This window comes from Nicotiana attenuata, unplaced genomic scaffold (assembly GCF_001879085.1).
Source record: "Nicotiana attenuata strain UT unplaced genomic scaffold, NIATTr2, whole genome shotgun sequence".
Taxonomy (NCBI): Eukaryota; Viridiplantae; Streptophyta; class Magnoliopsida; order Solanales; family Solanaceae; genus Nicotiana; species Nicotiana attenuata.
Genome location: NW_017670486.1, coordinates 9,559 through 20,247, shown reverse-complemented (window position 1 = coordinate 20,247; position 10,689 = coordinate 9,559). Strand labels below are relative to the sequence as shown.

General features: G+C 37.5%; 1 protein-coding gene across 1 annotated transcript; it reads left to right on the top strand.

The window, feature by feature from the left end:
- Positions 1-1,150: 1,150 nt before the first annotated feature.
- Positions 1,151-2,338, top strand: LOC109240107. The gene is made up of 2 exons (XM_019406731.1): positions 1,151-1,256; positions 1,665-2,338. The coding sequence occupies exons 1-2, from the start codon at positions 1,151-1,153 to the stop codon at positions 2,336-2,338; spliced, it is 780 nt and encodes a 259-aa protein (XP_019262276.1).
- Positions 2,339-10,689: the final 8,351 nt, after the last annotated feature.

Here is a 10,689-nt window from a genome sequence, read left to right as displayed (position 1 = left end):
ATCGGTAGTGCCTAATTCTGGAGGATCTAGTGCCATGAAGACAAATTCACCAACTAATCTAGGAAATTAGAGTCCTAGTATGATGAATTCCACACCTAAATCTTCTGGTGTGGTGATGTGGGAAGCCCAGCAACAGCAACTGTTCCATTGCCTACTATAGCGAGAGGAGTGAGCATGCAAAATGATAAGCTTACGACAATGAAAGGAGCACTCACTCAAGAGACCATTGGCAGTACAAGCAAATCAATCCAATTGGAGGATCAAAAAGGAAAGGAACAAAGTATTACCAGTGCACAAATTCAGGAGAAGGAAAAGTCAGATTCTGGGAAGGGTGAGAAAACTTGGGCAAATTTGTTTACTAGTAACGGGATGGCTGCAAGGGGAATGGATCCAGTGTTCATACCTCCTATGATTCAAGATGGAGTCAGGAAGGTCCAATTACAGTAGGACGAGATGGAGGCTAAAAATACAAAATGGAAGAAGGCTGTTATACTGTATGTTATTGGGGATTCTCCATCAATAGGAGCCATGTAGAGGTTTATAACCGCATAATGGAATTCTGCTGCTAAATTCCATTGTTGCTAAACCAAAAAGCTATTATCATAATGAGAGGTATTTTGTTATACTGTTCAATACCATTGAAGACAAAAATGAGGTGCTGTACTCAGGGCCACACACCATGGGAACGAAGCCAATAATACTGAAGTCATGGTCAGCTGGTTTTAATTTTTATGATGAAGTCCTAAAGACTATACCATTGTGGGGCAGCTTCCCAAATTTTCCATTGAATTGCTGGGGAATGCTTACTCTGAGTCGAATTGTAAGCGGTTTGCGCTGCCCTATATACGCTAATGAGTGCACAACTAGTACCGCAAGGATCTCTTATTCTAGAGTCCTCATTGAAATGGATATTACTAAAGATCTACCAAAGAGCATTATCGTGCAGGACCCATTGGGGAAGGAATTTGAACAGATGGTGGAGTATGGTTTGGTGCCACAATACTGCAATAAATGTCTAATGGTTGGACATAATTGCAATGGAGCACAAGGCGTAGCTGAGGCAGATAGAAAAATCCAATAGGAAGAGCAACAACAACGAAGGGCAGAAGTAATAAAGCAACGGGACAAAGCTTACAATTTAGGCACAAAAATGCAACATGCAAGGAATATAAAGCCAACAGTCCAATGGGTTGCAAGAGGACCAATTAAACAGGCTGAAAAGGACACGGGCAAGCAAGCACTTCAAGTTCAGCAGAGTGAGCCACAAATACTAGAGTATGACCAACAGGCAGAAAGCAAAAGGAAGGGGAGGACAACCAAGCCCATCTCACACAAAATGGGCTGATGATGATGATCCCCAAAGTAGCATAGGAGCAGATGTAGAAGAAGGACCACCCCATCCTAACTCTACATGAAGATAGCTACTTAGAATGTGAGGGGTTTCAATAAGATATATAAGCAAAAGGAGATGAAGTTGTTTTTGCAAGTTAATAAGATTAGTCTTATAGCAATAGTTGAACAAAGAGTACAAGAAAATAAGGCAAAGGAAGTTATAAATAAATGCGCAGCTCGGTGGAACTGGTGCTCCAATATTGCATCCAAATGGCAGAGGGAGGATATGGATCGTTTGGGATCCAAATAGTAGTTAGTTTATTATGCTGCAGGACCATACACAATTCATACATGGGATAGTTATAGTACTAATTCTAGCACTCAGTTTGCTTTTACTACTATCTACGGACTACATACAATTGCCCATCGATGTGCTTTGCGGGATGCACTAAGGGATTTGGACCCACAGATAAATAGCCCCTGGCTAATCATGGGAGATTTTAATGCAATTCTGGATATCGATGAGAGGGTGAATGGTACTGTAGTGCAGGAAAATGAAGTTAAGGACTTCAGGGCTTTGATGGAAGACTGCAGATTGACTGAACTTGCAACTATGGGAAGGTCATATACATGGATAAACAACCATGTATACAGTAGAATAAATAGAGCATTTGTTAATGTACACTGGATGTTGAATATGCCACTAATACAAGTTAATGTGATGGATCCTCATTTCTTAGATAATTCTCCATCATGTATAGAACTGGAAACAACAATGGGCAGCAGGAGGAAACCGTTCAAATTCTACAAATGTTTAGCTAATCATCCAGAATTTGGAACTATAGTGCAGGAAGGTTGGTATAACAGGGAAGGAAGCATGAGGAGCATTTGGAAAAAATTAAAAAGTATGAAGGCTGCTCTTAAAGGGCTTAACAGGAAGGAATTTGAAGATACGACCAAAAAGGTTCAGCAATTAGAGGAGCAACTAGCTAGCATACAAGCTTAGATGAGGAACACTACATCACCTTCTGATATGTTTGAGACCGAAAAGATCACTAGACAACAGTTGGAAAAATGGAGCATGGTAGAGGAAAGCATATACAAGCAAAGATCAAGAGTTCAATGGCTTAAGTTAAGTGATTGTAACACAACATTCTTCTTTGCTAGTATGAAAGGAATAATTTCACAGAACCAGCTTGAAATGCTCACAGCTGATGATGTAAGCTTGATCAAAACAACATAAAGCATTGAACAGGAAGTAGTGGGTTTCTATAGAAGATTACTAGGAAATTCAACTAAGAGTATGCCTGCTATTAATTCTAGTATAATGAGGAAAGGTCAAGGATTGGCAAGATCTCAACAACTACAACTCATCTCCCCTTTCAGTAAAGATGTTGTATTACAAGCATTGCAGGGGATAGGAGATTCAAAGGCTCCAGGAGGGGATGGATTTAATGCCTACTTCTATAAGAAGGCTTGACATTTAATTGGAGAGGATGTTCCAGAAGCTGTACTGAAATTCTTTAATAAGTGTTCTATGTACAAGCCAATAAATATTACCTCAATCACGCTGATCCCCAAAGTGAAGAATCCTTCTTCCATCAAGCAGTATCGACCGATTTCATGTTGCACTATTTTGTACAAAATTATCTCCAAGATGATCACAAGCCGGTTGCAACTAGTGATGAATTCCTTAATTAACAAGAGTCAAGCAACATTTGTGCCAGGAAGAGTGTTGAATGATAATATCTTACTAGGGCATAAACTTGTAAAAGGATATGGCATGAAAGGGGTCTCACCCAGGTGTATGCTCAAGATTGATATGCAGAAAGCATATGATTCTTTAGAATGAGGGTTTCTTGAACAAGTTCTCACATTTTATTGAATGTTCCAGAACAATTCCTAACATGGATCATAACATGTATCACCATAGTGTCTTATTCTATTGTTATAAATGGCAAGCCACCAACTCTCTTTGATTCCAAAAGAGGAGTCAGGCAAGGGGATCCACTGTCGCCATATCTTTTTGTCCTGGCCATGGAATACTGGACCAGGATCTTAGAGACTTTAAAGGAAAGGTCTGATTTTGACTATCATCCTAGATGTGAGAAGCTGAACATAGTGTAACTCAGCTTTGCAAATGATTTGCTGTTGTTTTGTAGAGGTGATGTGGTGTCCATTAAATCTATGAGTGTTTTCAACACTTTTCCAGCTCCTCAGGATTGATTGCAAATCAAGATAAAAGTTGTATCTACTTTGGAGGGGTACCGGTGGATGTTCAGCATCAGATTACTCAATGCATAGACTTCTCCACATGCACACTACCATTCGGATACTTGGGGGTTCAATTAAGTACCAAAAGACTATCTGTAGCTCATTGTCAGCCCCTACTGGACAAGATGCTTACCAAAGTTAAACATTGGACAACATATATTTTATCTTATGCAGAAAGGTTACAATTGATGAAAAGTGTTGTGATTGCCATTCAATGCTTTTGGTCACAAATCTTTCCTCTACCAAAGAAGATTATTTTAAATATTGAGACCATTTGCAAGAGGTTTCTTTGGACAGGTGAAACAGAAGGTAGTAGGAAGGCACTGGTAGCCTGGAAACAACTGTGTTGGCCAAAGTCTGCAGGTGGATTGAACATCACTGATATCCTTGCGTGGAATAAAGCAGCAATCATTAAGCAACTATGGAATTTATGTAAGAAGAAGGATCGTCTATGGATACAGTAGATGCATACGTATTATATAAAGCAGCATGTGGCATGAAATGTAAATGTGAAACAAGCCTCTTGGCTCACTCGGAAAATATTAGGTGCTTCAAAATATCCAGCTGAAGCAAATATAGGAGTGGAGAAGGTGATGAATGCGAGAACTACTCCATCAAAGACATATATAATAAGCTTAGAGGAGAGTTTTCTAAAGCTGAGTGGAGGAGACTAGTATGCAATAACAACAATAGTCCTAAATGGGTCTTTATCTTTTATCTTGCAATTCTGGGTAAACTATACACAAGAGACATGCTTAGCACTTGGGGGGGTATTAGCCAATCCATCCTGCTCGTTACGTGAAGGAGGTACAGAGGATCATGAACATTTATTCTTCAGATACGCCTACTCAACAACACTATGGAGGAAACTATTATGTTGGATTGGTGTAAAAAGAGACACGACTGGATGGAGTGAAGAGGTAAAATGGGCTATAGAGCATGCAACAGCTAGGCATCCATCAGCAACTATATACAGAATGCTCCTAACTTGTATTATATACCATATATAGCAAGAAAGGAATTGGAGAACTTTTCGCAGGTAACAGAGGAGAAGTGAGGAAATTGTCAAAAACCATAGTTCAAGAGATCCACTGTCGAGGAAGCTTGAGACCTAGCTTAGCTAAAATGCTTCAAGAATTAAATTTTTATCCTTAGCGAGTCTATACTTAGTTTTGGTGCTACTTAGTTTCGATGTTCCTAGGTTTGGGGCTGCATGTCCAAACCTGGGCTGATAGAGAAAGGGTTTTTTGTTTATACTTGTAAATATTTTCCTCGGTAATAAAATACTAATTACCAAAAAAAAAGCTTTTTTTGTTTGAAAGGAGTTAAAGAACAGAAAGAAGATCTTAGAAAGCTTGAAAAATTATGGAGTATAAATGGAGAAGGTTGATGCGTATAAGTAAGAGTTTTGGCAGCTAAACTCATGGCCATGATTACCTCGATAATTAGCCAAAGCTATGCTGAATCGTGGGATGACGCGTGTTCGAGGCATTAAATGCGGAGAGACGTGCGTCTAATCAACCGTTAGAAACCTTAAGAGGGAATCATAGTAATTTCCACCAAAAGAGTGTTTCTACCAACTTCCCGGTGACACAAAGCTATGTCACTGGAAAGTAGGGGGACTATCTGTATATGGTAAAATTTTCTATACCAGGTGGTCGCTCAAAAGAATGACACGTGGAACCGAATGCATTTATCCCGTTTGGCACTGTGAGGAATGACACTCATAAAGAGGCAATAAATACCTCCCGTCCGATGACATTAATGAAAAATATTCCACGACATTAAGTGCACTGCCTGTTATAAGGAATTTATTATTTACGTTCACCGTTACATCTTCATCAATGGACCTCATAATTGACATTAAAGAAGGGCACGATCCTAGGACCTTGTTCCCTAGACATAGCTATAAATAGTGAGCTCTGTTATCATTGTAAAGGACACGAATTTTCTGGCAAATCGATATTACAATCTATTCAAAGCTCTATACAATTTTATCTTTTTATTTTCTGTTATTATTACTGTTGCATCTGGAGGCTTCGCTACCGGAATCTTTATTTCTGTCATTTCGTCTTCATATCAAGGCTAAGTATTATATATTTCTTCAATTATTTTATTATTTTAGGACCGAATTAATTTACTTATCTAAAAACCACATATAAATTCAACTGCACTGTTTTACGGGTAAACAAAAGTGTAAGCTAGATTTAATAAGCTAAAAAAGTAGAGCTAAGTGACGGCTCCTTCATAGCCATTTTTTCCTAAAATTAATTAAAAGATTTTTGAGTAAACGTGGTGGAGTTTGAACAGCGAAACAAGTTGCACAAGCTTGACCTATTATATTTTAATGTAATTAGAATATATCTTTATTTAATCCGAAGATTTTTAAACGAAGAATATCGTATATAATGTGATTAGTATATTTCTTTATTCAATTTAATGTGTTTCTTGTTCTATATAAAACTGAATTAAAAAACTGCGTAATTTTTTTCCTTCTAAAATTGTAAATGCGGAAATAGATGTTAGCTTGAAAATCATCGTAATCCGATGCTTTGTGGTGACTGGAGTAGACTAGTTTTAAACCACTGTCTCAGGGTAGCCTTCGAAAAAGTTCTAACTATGCCAGCCACAATCATTATTGATTCATCTGGGTCCCCAAATTTAAAACTAAGATTACAATTCTTTAGCCGTTTTCTAAAAACTAATTTCTTGGCATGTTTTTAAATGCACATGTTAGTATGCACAAAATTCACCTGTAATAAACGAAAGATGCATGTCCAAATCATAGTTATTCAAAACGTCCAAGAATCCTTGGCAAAGGTTATATAGAAAGTAAAACCATTCATACCTTCTTTTCTGTTTTCTCTTATTTTCTTAAAACCGTTGTTTCAAGGCTAGCTTATGCGGGCTTCAACAGTTATACGCAATTTTTACCTTTAAATTTCTACATCATGAATTATTTGTACCTTAATTACTAATTAAATAATCATTATCCATACGTCCTTTACTCGAGACCTTAAAACCAGGAGCTCCCAATTTTTTTTACTTTGGTCAACAAAACCAGTACAACCTATTATTAGGTTCTCAATAGACAAAAATTGAAACAAAAGAAAGATATACTAGATTCACACGAAACAATGAAACTAAGAAAGCATGTATCAAAATCATTTTTTTTTCCTCAAAATTTTCATCCTATCCAGAAATTTATGGTTCTTAATCAATGCAATAAATTTTATTATATTGATCAGAGTGCGTAAATGGCATCCGATTGTAAACTAAGCAACATAAGTGTAGGGCTTTGAATTACGATGCTAAATTTTATTATATTGATATGAGTCCGTAAATGGCATCCGATTTATAAACTAAACAACAATAACTAACGCATATGATATATTATAACAACTACAAACAATAACATAAAAAACAAACTTAGCAGATAAAGAGAATCCATTAGTTTGAAGTCATAAAGCATTACAGAAAGAATAAACTAACCTTAAATGAAGGTTTGTTTCTGTATGGGCAAAAAACTTCATTTTATGTGTTTGACCTAGCCAGCGACGATAAAGCCTTTGAAGACTGTGATGTGTCAACCTGACCCCGAAAGGTCGAGGTCAGGTGAGGAAAATAAATCGTTGTCAAGGTCGAGATGATTTAACAAAAGACGAGGACGAGGATGAGCATTCGCCCTTAGTACGAAGTGATGACTAGCTTTAGAATTTAGATTCCTTTGAGAATATTCTAGTGGATATTCCTTTTTGTTGTACTATCTAGGGTTTTGTGGCCCATGTACCCTTATAAATAGGAAGAGATGTAGTTCAAAAAAGGGGATCAGACCTTCTGTAAAGAATATCATCAACATTCTCTGTGCAATATTCTCACTCTATTGAAGAGAAACAAAGCCTAACTTTACACTTCTTTCTTTTTACTCTTCTCTCCCTATCCAAGAAGGATCGGAATACTCAACTGCTTATCACCATCCATCATTGTCAGAAAGCATATTTGAAGATCTCATCCTTGTCCGGTGAACTTTATCTCATTTATTACTTAAAATCCATTTATTATCATTTATTGTTATCTTTTACGTTTATAAGCTTTTATTGCTCCATCATTGTTCTGAGATAATCTTATTTAATACTAAATATTAAATATTCGTCCTAAAAGTGGTAGATCTGCTATTGAATATTGATATTGACTATGATTAACCCTATTTTTCTATAAATCTGATTGTATAAGAACCTATATCTAATTTTTGGGTCATACAATTTGGCGCCGTATGTGGGGAATTTATAGTTGAACCATCAGTTTTCATTTAGATCTACAACGGTCATAACTTTTTTAACCTTATATACTGTAAAGCTGTTCTTTTTCTCTTTGCACACAAGGATTCCATAGCTGGTAACCAAGGAAAGATCGACCAAGGAAAGGGAGCAAGATCAGCGGACAACGTCCCACTCAACCTAATAAGTGCCATCGATGAAGGGTACGAAACTCAAGATGAAGAAGTAACCCCCGCGACATCCCCCAGATTAGGGAAGTCGTCGATACGCATATGTAGAACGACCAAACCAAACGAAAAAGAGGCTTCCACGTCCGCGGAAGAAGGAGCACCACCCGCTATGAAAAAACTCCTAAAGGCTTGGCTAACTGACACTTTGGTCAGCGTGATGACCAAGCAGGCCCCGTGTACAACCGCGAAACCCCAAGGATCCTTGCATCCCAGCATAAGAATGGGAAGGACGACCAAGCAAACCTCCCTATCTATAAAATTGCTGACAATGCAGGTGATAGCATCCTCACCATAGTGTTAAAGAGAATGGAAGAAATGGAGAACGAGAACATGATGCTCAAGGAACAGATGAAGGAGCATCAAGAACGGGTAGAAACCAAGTGCCCCCAAATTTTTTACCAAAAAAAGACGCCGACAGATTTGTGGAACAGCCGTACAGGGAGGAAGCAACTCCGCATGCCATACCAAAAACTTTCAAAATGCCCTCATACCTCAAAATCTATGATGTCACAATTGATCTCGAGGACCATGTGATCCACTACGTCACCGCAGTGAAAGGCAATTACCTCACCAAAGAACATGTGTCCTCTATCTTGTGAAAAAAGTTTGGTGAAACCCTTACAAGAGGGGCATTGACATGGTATTCACAACTGCCGACCTATTCTATTGAAACATTCAAAGAGATGGCGGACAAGTTCGTAATGGCGCATGCCCTGCCAAGAAAGCTGAAATAAGGGTAAATGATATCTTCACCATCAGGCAATCCCCAGGGGAAGGACTGAAGGACTTCTTAGCTCATTTCAACATGGTAAGAATGACCTTACCAAATGTCTCCGAAGGAATGGCTGTTGCAGCCTTCCAGAATGGGCTAAACAGATAAGGTTCAAAGGCGACCAGGAAGCTATTAAGCTGATTGATAAAGTACCCACCAGCTACTTGGGATGAAATCCACAATGCCTATTATTGATACCCTATTTTTTCCTACATATTTTTTATACTCAGAATATTCTTAAAATAGCATGTACATGCATATATAAGCATGCCCAAAAGTTTTGGTCCTTTATTTTTAAAAGATTTTTTAAATCAATCTATTGTCTATTTTAAAACTACAAAATTCAATAATTATTCCCAAACTAGCATGTTTTGGTGAATAATTTATTTTTCATTCTCATATTTACACTAAGATATAATTAAGGTAATTTTTGCATATTTTTATACATTTGTTTGGTATTTTTTTTAGCTAAATTGCATATAATTGCAATTATGGCCTATTTTATAATTAACAGCATTTTACAATTATAAAATTTCTTTTGGTATTTTTACATTAATATTTATATGTTATTAATTAGTCCAGTACCTTTAATTTATTTTTTAAATCATTTTTTACTATTTTCTAAAATGATAAAAGGGAAAAATTGGCTATTTAGCAAACAACCCTTTATTATTTCAATTCTAGCCAAATTAGCCACACCCACTATCAGATTCAAATGGCCCAATATCCTAATTAAACTAACCCAACCCAATCCCTAATATAACCCGGTCCAACCCTTTTTTTTTAATCTGAGCCATTGATCAAATAAGATCAACGGCCCAGATCTAATTCCCTTAATTAAATTCAATTACCCCCCCAGACCCCTCATTCTCTCTGAGACTGCCTCTCTCTCTATATCGTCTCTTCCTCTCCCTTCCCTCTAGAACCTTCTGGTTCTCTCTTCTCCGATGATCTCCACCGCCTCTCCGGCCATCTCCGGCCACCTCCCTTCAACCCCAAGGCTCCGATGGGCCTCTCGTTGTCCTGTTCAACATCTCTAGGACCTTCAAGGTCTATGGACCTTGGTGATTCAGACCTAGGGTTCCTGGTTCTTCTACTTATGAGTTCTCCGGCGTGATTTCGGGAGAAATCACACCCTATATGTCACGATCTGTGAAGTGTCAACAGGTTCTCTCAACTTCTATTAGGGTTTCCCCTTTTTGAAACCCTAACTCTCTCCTGAATCTCTCAAAACAGTGTTATTTTCATACTATTTTCATGTTTTCCTTTATGTTCTGCTTATTCTCGAGCTACTTCTGAAAGATTCTCTACTTTGAATCATTTTTACTCTCTTTGAAAAACTAAGGTTTCTTGGATTTCTTTTACGCATGTTTCGACCGATTTCCTTTGTGATTAAAACCTTTTCTTTGTTTATTTTGACCGATTTTATGCTCTTACTATATTTTTCAGCTTGACTCTGCTAAAAACCCTAATTCTAAAAAGTGTTTCTTCGTTTGATTATGTGCATTAGCATGATTTTCCTTACTCTGATTCTATGTGTTAGCACATTTCTTTGCTTCGATTATGTGTGTTAGCCTAATTTTCTTTGCCTTGTCCCTATGTATTAGTATGTTTCTTCGTTTGATTGTGTGTATTAGCCTGACTTTCCTTGCTTTGGTTCTGTCTGCTAGCCTATCTACTTGATTCTTGTTAATGTTTCATGGTCGCCATGCTTCAAATATGCCTTGTTGAATCCTAACCTATTTTCACTATCTCTGAGTGGTTGTGTTTGTTCATCTCTTGTTCCCCTCTGTCTATATGGCTA

Coding starts and splice junctions, on each gene's coding strand:
- LOC109240107 (XM_019406731.1), top strand. CDS start 1,151: ATGCAACATGCAAGGAATATAAAGCCAACAGTCCAATGGGTTGCAAGA. Junction 1,257..1,664: donor AGCACTTCAAGTTCAGCAGA/GTGAGCCACAAA, acceptor ATTATGCTGCAG/GACCATACACAATTCATACA.